Here is a 17,841-nt window from a genome sequence, read left to right as displayed (position 1 = left end):
TATAACAGGCCTTAAATAATGGTGTAGTGTCTACTGTTATTGCAATAGCTGACGCGAAGATAGAACTTATCCGTCTCGGGACTTGATTGGATGCCTTCGAAATTGATGCCCATTTTCGGGCGTACCTTGCGTGGCTGAAACATCGAAACGGTTTTGCGATCCGTCAAAGAACTGAATTGCTATTTTATCGATGTCATAGTAGCAGCAACCAAGAACTTGCATCACATGCTTCATCGAGCCAAGCCATTGATTTTCAACTGGTCAAAGAGAGTGCGCCAAACAACTGCAGTCTCATTATATTCATGACAAATAATATTTTTTGCACTACCTGAGAAAATGCCGTACCTCTTGGGAGTTACGTGGTTACGTGGCCCGGCAGGTAAGAGATAAGGTGTCGGCGTTGCCAACCACACATAGTACTGTATGAAGTCTTACAAGATCTGTTAGTTGATGCCTATCAGAACGAATGGGCTCTTCCGAATTGGGTCGTTAGCCGGCCAATCAGCATATGCGCTTTCGCTATGCCATGACGAAAAAAGTAGCAAATCGCTTGGCCAATTCCATTGGTACACTATTGATGGCAATGCCGCATGTTTGGAAACATCCCTTGCAGCATACCCTGACATTTCTTCGAGAACACGGCTCATCTCAGCACAGGAAGAAGAGTTCGACGGGAGATTTACCGCGATTCTGCGTCTGAAGAAAGACATCGGGACCCAGGCTTGAAGGGCCGTCCGAACTACAACGGCATCAATTCCGTTACGACTAACTTAAAGGCCTTACAAAGAACTCATAACAGGAGGTTACAATTTATATCTAGCTACCTATAAATGGATGCTGAAGAGGCACGACTGGATCAACAATGAGCTCAAAGATGTAGCATGCTCAACCAATTGACGTAGTAAATCATTTCCTCGCGGAAGTCTATCTAACAAGGGTCCCAGCTCTCTCCTCGAAATAATTTCTGCAGTCCTTTTCGTCATCCTTGTCTCTTTGGTCTGGTCATACGTAGGGGAATATCACATTTCTAGTTAGCTTCCTCCGTTTCTGCAGTTCAGCTCACTACGATTTTATTATTGGATCTCACCCGAACTAGCGGCCAGCGCCCAATGACGTTTGCGAACAGTTGACTCGGCAAGCAACTCGCTAAAGCTCGTTGCTACCAAAATGGGGCTGACGATCGTTGCTCCATTTTCAGCCCTGCCTCAGCAACAGGGGTAGCACTGCCCCTGGTCTCTCTCTGGCACTTGCATTAGCTCCGCTATATGAGTGAATACCGTTACTATGGTTGTTATTCTGCACATAGGACATGGTCGTAAACCGTTGATCCTCCACCTTTCCTCATTGTCTGTTACATATTCCTGACGCATACCCTCTTTATTAGTGTATGTACTAGTAACACCGAGAATTATCAGAGCGGCCTCGAGATACAAAGGGGCCAACGCCCTCAGATATATGAAGACACCGTTCTTCGAGATGAGATGATAATTATACCCTTTGGGATCTTACCTAGCATATCCCTCACATCCTTTATATCCTAGCTATTCTTCAGTCCCCTAGTTTCCATTGTGTCTTACTCTTAGGGTATTTGCTTACCTAGCATTGCGCCTTTCTGATTCCTGCTCAATCCTATCTCAAGGGTATCGGCAGACCCTTATAGCTCCCGGCCGGCAACGAGGCCTGTCTTGGTATCTCATTGTTTCCAACAAGCCGACCCTACGGCCACAATGCCGTCAGCAGTTCCTGACGTAATGACAACCGGCGCCGAACATACTGAACCGGCAGGCAATGAAGGTCCGTTCATCAACGGATTCAACAGGAAGACCAATGGCGTCTCAACATGGCCTACCAATGGTCACGCTCGAGCCAGCAGTGTGAGTTCCGCCGATACGTCTAACCCGGCTGGGTTTGAAACACATACTTTCGACTGGAATCAACATTATGGCCCCGGCCCAGCACACCAGTACCATGAGGAGGAAGCAGGTGGTCCACGATCTCGAGCATACGCCAGGATACGATCTTGGGGGGATGACCCTAATACGGCCAAGTTCCCTCGCATATCGAAACCTATGGAGCTTATGCGCACAAACTACGACTGTGTTGTTATCGGTTCCGGTTATGGCGGTGGCGTCGCGGCGTCTCGCATGGCTCGTGCCGGTGAATCCGTCTGTCTCCTGGAGCGTGGCAAGGAACGCTGGCCCGGAGAGTATCCCGATAGTACGAGCGACTCGATTAGCCAACTACACTACTCCGGTGAGTTCGCACCCGGTTGGTTGCCTAAGAAAATCGTCAACGGCGGAGATCCCACGGGCATGTACCACGTGATTTTCGGCAACTGTCAAAATGCGGTTGTCTGCAATGGTACGTTGACACGCGATGGTTGCAATGCGTAACGTCAAGCTCACTCTAGCAGGTCTCGGTGGAACTAGTCTTATGAATGCCAATGTGTACCTGGAGGCGGACAAAGACACGCTACGGCTAGAGGCGTGGCCTAAGGAGATCAGGGAGAACCCTGATTGTCTGGATGAATGTAAGGTTTCATTGTCCCCTAGATGTCTTTGAGGGGTCGTGCGTAGAGGGGATACGACTCCTCGATCTCACGAAATGATAGGGGTAACCCGGTCACGAGACAAAAGCTAACGCGTTGTTCAACTAGATTATGAGAAAGCAGCTAAAGTCCTTCAACCGGAGCCATATCCCGAAGACTGGCCGAAACTTCCAAAGCTTGAACTGCTGAAGAGACAAGCGAAGTACCTCAGCATGGAAGAGAAATTTCGACGGGTAAGGCAGACGACACGATTCGTCAATGGACCAAACAGTTGTGGTGTGGAAATGTACCCATCGGCAATGACTGGTCAGGATTGCACCGGGTTAAACGACGGGTCTAAGAACACCACATTAGTCACTTACCTGGCTGATGCTTGGAACTGGGGTGCTGATATGTTTTGCGAGGCTGAAGTGCGATATATCACCAAAGCTCCAGAACCCCAAGAAGGATATATTGTCTATTTCGCTTGGCATGGGAGGAATCGTGGCCATTTCAAAGCAAATCTGCATGGTGACCTCATGTGGGTGCACGCGAAGAGGGCTGTGTTCCTCGGTGCCGGCGCTATCGGCTCGACTGAGATTCTTCTCAGGAGTAAGAACATGGGTCTTGATTTGAGCGAAAAAGTAGGCGAGAACATGAGCGGGAACGGCGACATGTTGGGTTTTGGGTATGTGATATGGTTATCTACATGAGGACGCGTGCTAACAGTCCACAGGTACAATACTGATGTCGAGGTAAACGCAATGGGAAGACCTTTCCCCTCTCCCTACCACCCTGTTGGACCTACCATCACTGGCATCATCGACAACCGATCAGGCCACGAGAATCCTCTAGATGGCTACGTCATAGAGGAGGGCGCTATGCCAGGGGCTCTCGCGCCGTTCTTGCAAGCCATGCTCGAGATCCTACCCGGAAGCGTTGAACCAACCAATGAAGGGCTCATTGGGAAGTTCAAGGCGAATCTGGCTCGCCTAGGAACTGCATTCCTCGGACCGTATTACCGGAAAGGTGCAATTGAGAGAACACAGGTGTACTTGATTATGTCTCATGATAGTGAGTTCGACGTCGACTTATCCTCGGTAAATTAAGCCGCTGACTTTTGCAGGTAATCAAGCATACCTTACTCTCAAGGGTGATAAGCCTGTCCTTGAATTTGTAGGCGTCGGACGCAGTGACCACGTCAAGTATTTAAACAGGGTATTGGAGAAAGCTACGAGGGCTGTTGGTGGAACATTCGTCCAAAACCCCTTCTCAGCCCTTGGCCCACAGCAGGTCACTGTCCATCCTATTGGGTAAGTAGATATATTCGTGTTACTCATCTTAGGGATTTCCGTGTTAACAGACTGTAGTGGTGCTTGTATGGCTCGTGACGGGACTGGTTCGACAGGCGCCACAAATCATATGGGTGAAGTCTTCACCGGCTCTGGCAATAAGACCCATTCAGGTCTCATTGTTACAGACGCTGCGGTTATCCCGACTGCCCTTGGCGCAAATCCGTTTGCGACGATCACCGCTCTCGCAGAAAGATCCGTCGATCACTATGCCAAAAATCAGAATCTCACAATCGATATGACGCCGAACGGTGTTCTCGATCTCTTTGGTGCTCCCGAACATACGCACGCCCATAATAAGAAGCGTGGATCAGTCGTACACACTGACGAAGTTGAGGAGATTGCTAAAATCGACACTGCCAAAAACGCCATTATCACTGCTCGGCGCATGAACGATAGCGGATTTGGCTTTACAGAAGTGATGTCTGGATACATCCATCGGGACAAAGGCCTCAAGAGGGATAACGTTGACACGTACGAGCTAGCTGCTAGAACCGCGAAGTCTCTCAGCGAGACGGCGCGATTCTTCCTAAGCGTACAGTCTTTCAACATCAGATCCATTGTTAACGACCCTAGCCACAGAGCTACACTAACCGGAACCTTCGTCTGTCCTACTCTTGTGGGCTCTCCTTTCATGGTGCAACGGGGCGATTTCAACCTGTTCTTGCTTGATCGCAAAGCGCCTGGTACTCGCAACCTAACTTATGACTTTGACATGCGCGGTATTAACGGCAGGAGGCTCCATTTCCACGGTTATAAGGTTGTCGACTCGTCTGTTGCGCTGTCGCCGGTACATTTCTGGAAGTCAACGAGCACTCTGTACGTCACTATCACCGAGACCCTTCCAAATACGGAGCGGAGCTGCTCGGATGCGGACGAATGTGGCCTTCTGGGAGAGATTGTCGCAAAGGGTATCATGCGCATCCAACCACAGGACTTCTTATCCGAGGTTATGACCCTCACTCCTACTGGAAGTAGCATTTTCAAGAAGGTGATGAGTGCGGGCAACTTTTTGACGTTCTTCACGCGGAAATCCATGTCGCTTTTGCTAGCGCCGCTCACGCCGTTACAGTATCCCGTCCAGAACTGTTTAGGATTCGTAAATAACACGCCTCCGACAAAGACATACAAAATAAAGGCATCCGATGGTGTTGTTACTAGCTTGCATATGTGGGAGCCTACCAATCGGGACATTCCAGCGAAGAATCTGTTCATGATCCCCGGCGCTTCGGTCGATCACCAGATCTACGCGCTTCCGACCATCCGGTACAACGCCGTGAACTACTTTTGCAGAGCTGGTTACCGGGTGTGGGTTACCGTGCACCGTATCGGCATGTTAATGATTGCTCAGGACGACTGGACGACGTTTGACACACGGCTGGACTTCAAGGCCTGCCTAGAGAAGATTCGAGAGGAGTTCCCGGGCCCTGACAAGGAACAGCCTGAGAAGGTATACACGATCGCGCACTGTATGGGCAGCGTGGCATTCTCGACGGGCCTTCTCGATGGCACAATCCCGGCCAATTGGATCAAGGGTATAACATGTAGTCAAGTGTTCATGAACCCGATCTGGAACATAGCGAATATGATCAAGATCACGGCGTTGCCAATACCCGGAGACCGCCTATACAAATATCTGTTAGGCGACTGGTTCAGCTTCAGCACGAGCAAGAACGACAGTCTCCTGCAGAAAGGTCTTAACGAGCTATTAAGACTAATGCCGGACTCGAGGAAGGAGATATGTAACAACGCGAGCTGCCACAGGACGACAATGGCGTTGGGGCGCTGCTGGAATCATCGTAACCTCAACGAGGCCACGCACAGGCAGATCGACCGGTTCTTCGGCGGCGTGAGCATGACGCTCATGCACCTCCTCATGAAGCAGGGGTACCAGGGCGGAGTCATGGGCAACGGCCCGCTGTTCGAGAGGCTCGACACGCCCGACAATATCAGGAGGCTGAAGGGCCTGCCTATACTGCTGTTCGTGGGCCGCGACAACGCGGTGCTGAGCCCCGAGAGCACGGAGAAGACGTACGAGATCCTGACGGACACTTTTGGGACCGGAGATAATCAGTCCGGCGTTCCGTATAGGAGACGCGAGGTGCCGGGTTACGGACACCTTGATTGCTGGATGGGGAGGAACGCGTGGAAGGACGTCTACCCGTTCGTGAGGGAGGAGGTTGACAGGGTGGTCAGAGGCGAGGAGTATCGGTTTAGGGAGCCGGAAGACCAGTTCAAGGAGCTGGTTGAGAGCGGGAAGCTATTGTATTAAGTATCAGGGATAAGGACGGGTGTGGATCACGGCACAAAAAAGGAGTATTGCGTAAAAGGATTCTATGAAATAAAAAAGGGGGTTGAATAAGGGTTTCGGCGTTTTGGAGTGGGTGGTTATCTACCTAGGTAGGCATCGTTAGGTATGGTGGAGGAAAGGGGGATACGGCGATATACCCCTTATTGCTTTCATTGTTGGCAGCGCCTTCTTCGTCGTCGTTATTACACCTTGCTCCTTCTTTGCTTGAGATAGATGATAGGACTATCTTTATGAATATTTATCTATCCACATGTTCACATTTCAAGGTACCTAGGTAGCCACGGTGATTTGAAGTCGCGGAAGGTGGTATGATGTTAGTTAACGCACCTGCCCAGCAGTCTGCAACGGTTTACTACGACCGTGAAGGCATATGTTGGCAGTTACGATCTAGTAAAGTACCTAGGTAACTGCCATCGTCCGTCCTAGCACTTGGCAAAGGCAGTCTGGACCCACTTTGCAACTGAGTCAGAGCCGTCGAGAGTGTAAATACTGCTGGTTGTCTACTCTGGTGATGAGCTTTGGCCCTTGTCGAATAGTATAAATACTCAAGGGAAATCGTCTCGTAACCTACCATTCAACTTTTCCACCATCCAACTTTTTAACTTGAAACTTGAATTTCTCGTCACTCATTCACTACTATTCCTTACTTTCGTACACCATCATCCCCAACGTTTACTCTCGTTCGTCACTTTCAGTCTGACCCATCATTATCATCGATCATTTAATTCACCATCGTTGACCATTCTGGTGGACTACCGTTGACCGTTTCCGTCTACTTTCATTTTATCACTCATCTCCGATTGACCACTCTCGTCAATTATCGCCGACTCACCCCAGAGTTCCTGATCAACCCAAGTCATCATCCACATCGTCAGGATGGACCGATCCCACTACAAACTGTCGCGCCTAGAGCGCCTGCCAACAGAGCTCATCGCGATGATTCTTTGCGAATTAGACTGCGTCGGCACCTTGATGAACGCCATTCGTGCTTCTCCAAGACTCTGGTATGTCTATTTGGAGTTTATGTCACTCAAGAAGTACTCCAGAATCGCGACACGCGTCCTATATAACCAACTGGACACATACGATGTGCGACACGCAGCAATTTCGGCGTTGCGGTATAATGCAATCTTCGCGGGTATGACGGACATAAATGAAGTGAAGTATTTCTTCACGAACTATTACAACCACCCATCTGTGGTAAAGCTAGACTGCCCATGGATGTATTACAACGACATGGCCTCCGTCAATAAATTGCATGGCACCGTCTCCCGCCTCGCCGACACCTACCTCAAAGGCATACCCGGAATATGGGGTGGCAGACCCGGAATATGGACGAATCCAACAGTATCTGAGAAAGGTCGTGTCATGCGCGCCCTGTACTATCTCGAAATGTACTTTAATCTCGTTCGCGAGCATTGGATATTGCCTGAGATGGACGAAGGCGATGAAATTGCACTAGCCCATGGCGATCAACATAGGTTTGCCGATATGGACTGCCTTCTCCAGCAGTTCGCGCCCTGGGAAAACGAGCAAATGACCAGCGTCTGGGAGTTCCTTGTAGCTCTGGTGGTAGAAGGTGAGAAGTCTAACATCATTGAATCTTGGCGATGTACCAGTATAGAGCTAATACTTGCAAGCAGCTTACAAAGAAGTAGAAGAGCATCCCGTGGCCAAGTGGTGCACTGGTCTCGAAAAGTATCCGGATGATTGGTCTAAGAATCTGTCGATTTCCAGAGAGTCTCCCCAGAACATTATGCTCCTGGGATTACGCGACATGGAGATTGTCATCTCTAAGGACCATGACATTGAGGAGCGAAAATCTCTTTGGTTAGGGAGACCCCGTGCTCCTCGAAGCAGAGAGGTTCGTAGCTTCTTTTTCGACTTAACGTCGAGATCCTTCATACACAGTATAAGTTCATGGCCGGGCGTGTACGGCAAGCAACCGGATGCCTTGGTTAGGACGATAAAGGATCCCCAGCATTGGGATTCTCAGTTCATGCCGTTATATTACTCGGAGCCCGACGATGGTCCTTTCTTGATGTGGAAGATTATGTACGGCGAGTTGAGAACGCGTTGGGCTGTCTACGAAATGAGAGATACACATATGTTGTGGCGAAGGAATGGATACTGCTTCTGGGATAGGGCTCGTATCGAGGCCATCCGCAACATCCATGTCGAGGCCGGCGATGATTCTCTCGATGCATGGAATATAGGGCATTTGCAGCACTATTTAAGCCAGGGTCAGCTATAAGTTGGTCCTTGATGGGATATCTGGCCGCCTGGAAATTAGAGGGTTTGGGTTTGGGTTTGGGAGTTGGGAAGTTTGGGGCGCCCGGAGTTTGGTAGCTGAGTCGAGTATTATCCCGATCAGGAAAGGAAATGAATACCTGGGCAATAGGCTCTAGCTCAAGTCAATTCGAGACCGGTAGCCTCTGTAACCTCCAGTTAAAGCAGCCCGCGTGGCTTAACCTTAGAAGTCACCCCACCTGTGCACCTCCAGCTACAAGTACGTAGGTACCTGGTGTATGTATGTGCTAGGTACCTAAGTAAATAGGTACCTACTTAAGCCACACAGGCCACAGCGCCTTGGATACTTAACGTGCCACATAGCTTGGCCATCCCTGTAGCTACCCCGTTTCCGAGCGACACCAGGTACCTCCCGAGGTAGGTACGGTGGACTGGGTACGTACCAGGTACGGAACACTGGAGCCTTGTCGCACGGCTAGGTACGCTAAGTTCTAATCATTACATACCTATGTAGAGAAGCAGCTCCCGATCCAGGATCAAGGACGACTACCTTGGTGACATAAGATTTGCCTGGGTAGCATTATTGTATATCTATCAGCCATAACCGGACTGTCTTGCTAAGGAAAACTAATTATGGATTTTGCTTTTCCTCCGATTGTCCTTCAAGGAAATTGCCGCCAATGAGCGCGGCTAACGCCAAGTCACATATATCGAAGAATCGTCGACAACGTGATCGAGGATCCCAACCTCCACCTTCGCCAATACGCCATAGCCAGAACCAACCACAGCGACAACGACCAAACCCAAAGCCCAAGAAGCGAAAATCAACCCATGCCACCTCCAAAGCCGAAGGCGAGAATAAAAAGGCATATAACGATTGGTTCGCGATTCGAGGTATCATCGACGAGAAGGTCGAGCACGGCAAGATCTATTACTTGGTAGATTGGGAAGGCACCGATAACAACGGTCAACCACATATACCATCCTGGGTAGGGCTTAACTCATCTGTTTGCCAGAACCCTTGCTGAGTGTATGTAGGAACCGGAAGAGAACGTGTCAATTGTCGCGATAAGTGCCTGGAAAGAAAGTAGGACTGGAGCCAAACACGAACAGCATACATCTGATGTAGCTGTTAGTAACGCCGGCTCTCCTACGCAAACATCTGATACGGCGGAGAGGGAACCATCCCAAGTTCCCAGCCGGTCAGGTCGTCAAAATCTGGTTAGGGAGAGATCTGTGCTAAAACAGGAAACTACGCATAATCGCCAGTCAACTGAGGCCAAGCCAGGCCCTTCCACAGTCGCAGATCACCGGGCGGAAGCTCAGGTCTCATTAGAGGTATCAAGTGGACAAAACAAGACCGACCTAGGCAGGGACTCTCCACAACGCATTCAAGACCATCGGAAAGCTCAGAACGTGGTAAAAATAGTTCGGGAGTCCTTGCTTGATCCCGATCAATACCGCACATTGTCGTCCTCACAAGGAACGGGCGGCCAGCTGCAAGGCCACAAACCAGAAACTAAGAGAGACGTGAATCAAGTTATTCCAGATTCTCAAGCTTTCTCTGGCATATCAATCACTGAGACGCAAAATAGTATTCTTAATCCCCTGGATTCATTTGGAACAAGTCAAGCGCAAGGAGAGGCCTTCGTCTCATCGCGGCAAAGTTCAGAACATCGCCAACTTAAATCACATTCGCACTCGACAGAGATCCCTTCACATCAAGTTGATCATCGTTTTCCTGGTGGCCGGGAAAACTTATCAGGCTCTGCTTTAGTAAATGAGTCTAACATAGGTTTTACTGCGTCTAATAATTCTCAAGGCACAACCAGTAGAGGTCATTCGAGTTTCTTTGCACCGGGAAACTTAAGCCTCGACAGTGTTCCTTCCACAGGCCGACTAAACAATTGCCCATCGATTTATCGACGTGAACCACACTCGGATGAACATACCTCTGTGACGAGCGTAAGTCAGGATCAGATATTTGCACATAGTTTTAGTGCGGCATCCCAGCAGAGCAATTCCCAGGCTGCTCAGATTGTGGTCCCCCTGAGTAGTCAACAAGGCGGGCTCGTAACGCGCAGCCACTCTCATTTCACCGTTTACGACGACGACTCAGTCATATCGGATACTGTATTGAGAAACTCTCAGGTCCAGCACGACTCCCAAGACTCTGGTCAGGCCTTAGACAAACCGGACGACTGTTCTAGGAATACGTCATCTTTCAAAGACCACCAATCTGGATCACAATCTGTATCAAGTCACATAGAGCTGCCACGGAGCAATCCAAACACGCCGACTAATAACACTGGAGGGGAGGAATCGTCAATTAAGCAACCTAGTGCTGTGAACCGGGGACATTCTAACAACTCATATCGTACGCCACGGCAACAAGCCGTACCTACCAACATGGATAGCGCTGAGACCCCTGGTACGCAAATGTCGGCTCGTGAGAGATTGAGACTGATAAGAGAGAAAAACTTTGCTTCCCTACAAAAACCTACCACTCTCACAACGACTTCAGAAGATCCGATTCAAGTTGAGCCTAAAATCGATACTCTGGCAGTACCTCAATCAGCCATTCCCGGTCCTCAGGCAATTGAAGTCCCCTCGAGGCCTGACATCAGCCCCCTCACTCCCCCGCCATTGGTTGGATCTCCTGCTTTCCTAACTCAGCCACCAGAAGTAGCACAAAGCGAGCTATCTTCAGATATGCAGCAAACATCAGCATCCGGAACCTCGCAGGCGCCCGCTGAGTCGGAAAAGCAAGGCGAGCTGGGATTAGAAGAGGCCGGCCCTACCGAAGTTGGTTTCAATACTAACGAGGAGCAACCTGGAACTCTAGATCCGTCTAATTTGACACTTTCTATCGAGAATGACATGGAGATTAACCCTTTATTAGCGACAGACTATCCCTCCTATCCTGCATTCGGCATAGAGGAAGAAGAGGAAACACCACCGGCCAACTATCCGAAGAACCTTCACCCGTACGTTCCTACCGGTCACAACGAGTTCCTCGTCACGCTTCCATTCTACAGCAATTGTCGTCCCGTGTACAACGACGTTCTCCGTGAGAACGAGGGCTTGATTCGCGAATACAATGCCTCTTTTCTGGTATTGCCGCACTTGAAGCCTCATCCCGCGGTAGTATCAAAGGTTGATGAAATGTTCTCGCGTCTTTTCGATGTTTGTGACTTGCCGCCCTTCATGGAGACTATTCCGTCTATGGCGCCCGATGAGGTGGCTAAACACGTCGTTGGAACAAATGCAAAGTTTGCCTTTATTGACGAACTTCTTACTTGCCTAGCCGATGTGAAGTCGGATAAGAAGATTCTCATCTTATCCCGTCCGGGAAAGGTGATGGATCTTCTTGATCAGGTTGTGAAAACGAGAGGCTACCGCTACATCCGATCTGGCGTAGAAATCGTCGGTCCTTCAACTGCTCAGCATTCTCTGACAGTTGCTATTTCGTCAACGCTCGACAAGTCATCGTCTATTCTCGAGGATGTCGACGCTGTCATAGCATTTGACCACACGTATCGGCCAGAACTACTCCCATCGCGTATTCGAGAACGTTCTCCTATTTTAATGGTCCTGACAAACGCGTGCTCCATACAACACCTTAACATGCGTATATCAGAGGGGATAGAGCCCTTGGAACGGAAAAATGTTCTTGTACTCGCGTTAGTTAAGGCAATGCGATACATAGAAGACGTCGGCAGCTCTCAGATCACCCAGCTACACAGCGCGGCCGAACTTTTCTCAGATTATATCCAGGATCAGGACAATGATGACTTTTATTGGGATCCTTTGGAAGTTCCCGAGAATGTGTTCGAGGATTTGCACGCAAGCTCTCAAGTCCAAGGATCAATTCCACAACCTGAACTGCAGGGCCTTGAGACCGACCAGGCCTCCGGTAGCCGCAAAAGATCCCACGATGTAAGCCTACTTGCTACGGTTAATCTATGTGAACTAACCTGGGAAATAGGCCGACGAAGATGATGAGACCTCTTCTAAGCGTCCTAGAGTATCTCAACCTACGGTGGTTACTAATGTAAGTCATATTAGCGACTCGCTAAAAGGCCTCCTGAGAGACGACGCGGTCCACGACTCTCCGAAAGCAATGCTCTCGGTATCAGTTGGCAAGTTGGAGGCACTATCAACCAAAGTCAGTTTAGATCCGTCAAAAAGTATCCGTAGATGTACTGCGCTAATATAGTATCGAATAGATCGCGACACTTAAGGTCGAACTAAAGGAGAGCAAACAGCGAGAGCAGCAGTTTCGTCAGCTTAGCGATCAATCTAAAAAGGAGGTCGATGGGTACACTTCAACAATCAACACTATACAATCTAATTACATGAACGCCCTAAAGGACCGGGGTACTTTCGAGGACGACTACCGCAAAGCCAAGGAGGAAACGAGGGCAGTCAATGCTGGTCTCGAATCTAGCAGGAAAGAAGCCGCCGAGCTGAAGGAGAAAAATACAGAGCTTCAGAAGCAGCTGGCCTCAGCGAACGAATCGCTGCTCAACTCCACGAATCCCGAGCTTGCTAAGATGGCACGGCTGGAGAAAAGCCTCGAAGAAGCGAAAGCCGAGATTCAGAAGATCGAAAAGAGGGCCACGATGGCCAAGAACGACATGGAATACGCGAAGACGGCGTACCAGAACGCGTCCCAAAGAGCCGGGGAGCTAGGGGCGGAGAACCGAGCGCTGGAGGCGCAGATCGAGCTCCTCCGCCGCAAGGCGGACGAGAACATCGTCAAGGTCAACCAGATCAACAACGCGCGGCAGGTGGAGGAGCTGCTGCGGCTGCTCAACGAGCAGAAGGCGATGGTGCACGACCGCGACGCGGAGCTGGCGAGGGCGAAGGAGGAGCTGCGGCAGCTGAAGGAGAACAGGCGCGGCACGCGCCAGAATAGCGTCCCGCGTAGTCCGCGGCTCAGCGCGTTCAATAGCCCGCGCAACGGCGGCGGCAGGGTCAAGGGCGGCTCTAGTAGTAGGGGGACCAGCCCGGCGCCGCCGCCGACGGGCGTGTTCGAGGCGGGCGTCGGGACGCCGGTTGCGGGGAGGGCTTCGCATTTGAGGGAGACGCGGTTTTAGATCCGGGGCTCGGAGAGCGGCGGATTCTAGAATAATGGGTACCTACTCGTTATGCGCTCTCGCGAGGACAACTGTATACGATACGGCCTCCACCAGGAATTCCCCGCGCCGCCGCAATCGAACGACGGAAGGGATAGGAATTTTCCATTTCTTTTCTTCCCCGGACTTCTTCTCCTTTGCTCATTTTTTTCTTTTAAGTGCTAGTTTTCTTCTCGGCTAGTTCTTCCCCGGCGTCCCGGACGCGAAAGAGACCGGTTCGCGGTTTGCATTGCGCTTGTGTTTTATTCGTATCCATCATACGCTGTACTGGCTAGCTTAGGTAGAGAGATTGCATCGGGGGGGACGGACCTCACGATTTTTCCGTAACCCCTTTTTTTTTAACTCTATTTCACTTTTTCTAAATCGGGGATGAAGTTTGGGGTTGGGGCTTCGGTTGAGTTCTTGAGGGGTATCTTTGTTATAACCTCTTGAACCAGACCTCGTACCTAGTTAAGGGGTTGATGAACGCTTTTGAGTGCATGATGATGACGGAGATGAGTGCGCGATGGTAGAAAGAGGAGAAGATGAAGATTGGGGGAAGATAGAGGAGGTGTGTATATGTAGACGAAGAATAAGCTTGCGATGAATACAACGAGAGAATAGTTTCGTATTATGAGTGATACGTCGTAGGTTTCACTGGTGCTGGTTCGTCTTCAGTTGATCGATCGGAATGGTAAGAGAAGCCCCTGATCGGATATCGCCTTCTCGACTGGAGCTCTTTGGGATTCACGGTTTACCCCGGGCCACGGGAAAGGGGCCGGGATAATCGGAGCAGTTACCTAAGTTGCTCCAAAATTACTGCGAGAAGTCGGAATGTTCGGGTCTGGGAGTAGAGATGGTGGACAGAGAGTGAGTGACTTTATATAATATGTTCCTAGTAGCAACAGCTGCAAGAAAACAAAGGGCTCATAAATCAAAACCACCCCCTCGCCTATCTCTATTCCCCTTTTCGGAAAATAAAAGGAAAGGGGTTAAAAGCACAGCGGACTCAATGCACCATTATATCTCATCGCCCTTCAAGAATTTTGCTCGGTTTCTAATTCATTGTGTTTATTGGGATGTAGTAGAGGTAGTAGACATATACACATCGCGACGGGAAGAAATCCATCCATCCAAGGTCGAGGTTAAGGCGAAGCTTTTGTGATTTTGTTCGTCTTCATAACCTCTCCCTCTTTTCTTCGCCGTCGCGCCTCCAGCTACCAGACACGAAGATTTCCCCTCTATCCTCGCGCCGTGTCCTTTTCAACCTTTCTCCTCAAATGCTTTAGACTTGGAAAATGATGAATGATGAATGACTAGGGACTTTGGTGCAAAAGTAGAAGAGAGGAAGTCTATTTGCTCTCTTCGGGGTACAGGTCTTCCTTCAGCATAACACCGAGCTCTTCGCGCAGGGGCTTGAGCTCATCGAGGTACTGTTGGTATTGGTCTTTGTTCTCGACCTTGGCCTTGATGCCCTCGAAGATGCGGACGGCGGTGGGGAAGTCGTTTACCCGGCGGGCGGCGCGGAGGGCGGCCTCGACAACCGAGGGAGAGGGGACAAGATCGTAGGCGAATGCGTTGTTTAGATTGCGCTGTGATGTGTTAGTGTGCAGGTTCTCGAATTTTTCTTTTTCTGTGTCGTGATGCAATATGATGTCTGACGTCGTGACGGAAGATAATGATTCAAGACGGGTGGAGAGAGTGGGTCGGGTTGGCGTTGGTAGTCCTCGGTTGGTATACGATAACGATTTTGGTGGTAGAGAGCCTTAAACCGGAGGACCTGGGGAAGATAGAGTAGAATAACAAAGTCGACGAACCTGGAGCTCAAAAACATCCTGCACCTTCTCAAATTCGCTTTCATACCTATTCGGAGAAGCTCAGGTTAGCATCTTATCTAAATTGGCCATTCTTCCAGCTATTCCAAAAACACCACGACCAATTGAGCGATATTTAAGCTCTCACTATCCAATTCGACACCCAATTGAGCTTTTTAAGTATGAAGTATCCCCATCAATTGGTCCGTGAAGCTCCTTCTATCCCTTCTCTTCCTTATAATTCCATCTGATCTCCGTCGTCGAGACAAATAGGTATCCTTACCTGGCAGTGAATTCCTCGAACGTCTCTTCGTGATGCGCGGCCGCTCTTCGGGGCACGGTGGTGCTGAAGTTAAGGCTGGAGCCGGCAATCAGGCCCGGAACGAGGGAAGCACTTGATCGGGTGGGTGCGACAGGTCGGTTGGCACGAAAAAAGGTCTTAGACGGCCCGCGCGAGGCGATTCTGAGGAGCGACATCGAGGACATAATATTTTTATTAGGTGAGTGGAGAGTTTTGAAGGAAGAAAAAAGAAAAAAAAAATTAGTCGAGTGGAGAGGCGCGGTTTAATTGGGTATGACGACGAGAATTATAGATAGTCGTAATCGTTTGTTCGTTTGGCTTTTTCCCTTCTTCCCTGCTATGTCGAAAGAAATAAAAGAAATTATTTCGAGATCGGGAATGGGTATGATTATGGATTCGGTTGTGCGTGGTGTGGTGTTTGGCGGGAGCGCGGGTGGTGGTGGTTGTGCTTGTGGTAGTTTGAATTGATCTGATTCGGTAGCCGTTGACTGACTCCAGAGTTTCTCACATATCGAATGATGCGTGGCTATGGTGGCTAGGGGAAATGGAAGACTGGCTCACAAAAAGAATTGTCCTGATTGGTCAGTCTGTGGCTGGTGAGTGGAGCTCGGGGTACTCGATGCAGTTAGGTAACAGCAGTGAGCTCACTTTCCTTGCTAATCGGGATTAGCTATTACTGCTTTGGCCAAAGATTCGGAGAGCTCCTTACTGTTATTGAGGTGAGGTAACGGGCCAGTAACTGCCTTTGCATTTGAGTTTGACTTTCTACGTCATCCCCAAGAAAAGTATCTAAAGAGCCTATCTGCCATATAAATATTTCAACGTACCACTGATCTTATCGAGCATTCAAACAACGAGACGTACGAATTTAACAAAACCAAATCCCAACTTTGACAGCCCTGGAGGCATTGCAGTTGACAACCATACAGCCATGCAACCCAAGCACCCCGATCTCATCCCGATAGTTCCCATACCCCTCTTGGCATCTCGCAACTTAGCTACCTCTTTGTTTACACACGAACCCCTCGTCTTATCTCTACCTCTATCCACCTAAGAAGTTACAGAATATAGACTTATAAGAATCATTATACTAAACAAACCCAACTCACTTAGCTATTCTACGACTCGTTATTCAAATGTAGAGAAGCATTAAACAGTAAAGATATCCAACAAGAGCCGGAGCAAAACGCCCTATGTCTCGTACGCTAACCACGATCCTTCCGGGGTAGTCTAGTTCAATGGGTCGGGCATGAATAGCGATTCGGCGAACAATCACGTTGTTATTTTCCCTTTTCTTATAGATCTGCAAGTCCAACATGAGAGCTGCATCAAGATCCATACATAGTGAGAGCATGATCAAAATTGGACCAACATACTCGAGTGTTCTTCATGCATACTCTTCGTCTAATTGTCATCTAAACATTTTAATCGTTCTGAACTCCGGGATATCGTCCTGATTATCTTATCGAGAGCCGAATGGACAGTGGGTCTCATTACCCCTCGAAGTCTAAAACAGTATACCAGCCACTCTTCCAATACTACGTAGAACTAGTATGTGGCTTCAGCCTCAATTAAGCCTCAATAAAATGCACGACAAACCAGGCTGCTTGGAAGTCTCCAAATCAGCTACTTTCCTTCCCTTACTTCGTGTTGTTCTGAGCTACCGGTACTTGGTATAGAGGTGACTTTCACAGGAATAGGTCGAATCTTGCTCATTTCATCCTTTCGACTAGCTGAAAAATCCTACTTACCAGACAAGAAAAGCCACCAATCAAAATCGAGAGACATCATATCGACACGAAGCCTAATTGGCTCCAAAATCTAGTTTTAATTGGGTAGACTTGAAAACACGAGTTAAGAGAAAAAAAAACGCGTAAATTTTCCACGTCTTTCCGAACTGCATCCCATGGTGCATGGGAAAATTAGCATCTGGAGAAAATGGGAATCTCTCGGTATATCGAACATAGAGGACCCCATATTTTGAAATTGGCCGAGGTTTAGCTGCTTTTAAGCTCAGGTTCGACAGCCTAGGTAGCTGCCGCATAAGGATTGCATAATTACACTAGCGTTAGGTGAGAACGAGCTTAATAGAAGTTTACTTATTAGGTATTACAGATGTATACTACCTAGCGCTATATCCGAGATCTCATTAATCTGTGATCCTCT

General features: G+C 49.2%; 4 protein-coding genes across 4 annotated transcripts; 3 read left to right on the top strand and 1 right to left on the bottom strand.

The window, feature by feature from the left end:
- Positions 1 to 1,465: 1,465 nt before the first annotated feature.
- F4807DRAFT_404022 (FAD/NAD(P)-binding domain-containing protein) lies at positions 1,466 to 6,449 on the top strand. The gene is made up of 6 exons (XM_047996073.1): positions 1,466 to 2,361; positions 2,414 to 2,530; positions 2,657 to 3,215; positions 3,264 to 3,601; positions 3,654 to 3,840; positions 3,898 to 6,449. The coding sequence occupies exons 1-6, from the start codon at positions 1,728 to 1,730 to the stop codon at positions 6,149 to 6,151; spliced, it is 4,089 nt and encodes a 1,362-aa protein (XP_047859151.1). The 5' UTR covers positions 1,466 to 1,727; the 3' UTR covers positions 6,152 to 6,449.
- A 66-nt stretch (positions 6,450 to 6,515) lies between these two features.
- Positions 6,516 to 8,549, top strand: F4807DRAFT_404020 (uncharacterized protein). Its single transcript, XM_047996072.1, has one exon. It carries the CDS (start codon positions 7,067 to 7,069, stop codon positions 7,898 to 7,900), a length of 834 nt encoding a protein of 277 aa, XP_047859150.1. The 5' UTR covers positions 6,516 to 7,066; the 3' UTR covers positions 7,901 to 8,549.
- A 571-nt stretch (positions 8,550 to 9,120) lies between these two features.
- On the top strand, positions 9,121 to 13,542 carry F4807DRAFT_455083 (uncharacterized protein; the record flags this gene model as incomplete). The annotated part of the gene is made up of 4 exons (XM_048000657.1): positions 9,121 to 9,429; positions 9,479 to 12,379; positions 12,429 to 12,608; positions 12,670 to 13,542. The coding sequence occupies 4 exons, from the start codon at positions 9,121 to 9,123 to the stop codon at positions 13,540 to 13,542; spliced, it is 4,263 nt and encodes a 1,420-aa protein (XP_047859149.1).
- Positions 13,543 to 14,818: 1,276 nt separating this feature from the next.
- On the bottom strand, positions 14,819 to 16,307 carry F4807DRAFT_3813 (putative cytochrome c oxidase polypeptide VI mitochondrial precursor). The gene is made up of 3 exons (XM_047995787.1): positions 15,658 to 16,307; positions 15,378 to 15,423; positions 14,819 to 15,152 (listed from the first exon to the last, which is right to left on the bottom strand). The coding sequence occupies exons 1-3, from the start codon at positions 15,858 to 15,860 to the stop codon at positions 14,913 to 14,915; spliced, it is 489 nt and encodes a 162-aa protein (XP_047859148.1). The 5' UTR covers positions 15,861 to 16,307; the 3' UTR covers positions 14,819 to 14,912.
- Positions 16,308 to 17,841: the final 1,534 nt, after the last annotated feature.

Source organism: Annulohypoxylon truncatum (genome assembly GCF_022578515.1).
Source record: "Annulohypoxylon truncatum strain CBS 140777 unplaced genomic scaffold F4807scaffold_1, whole genome shotgun sequence".
NCBI lineage: Eukaryota > Fungi > Ascomycota > Sordariomycetes > Xylariales > Hypoxylaceae > Annulohypoxylon > Annulohypoxylon truncatum.
The sequence above is the reverse complement of the archived record's forward strand: the minus strand, read 5'-3'. Positions and strand labels throughout refer to the sequence as shown.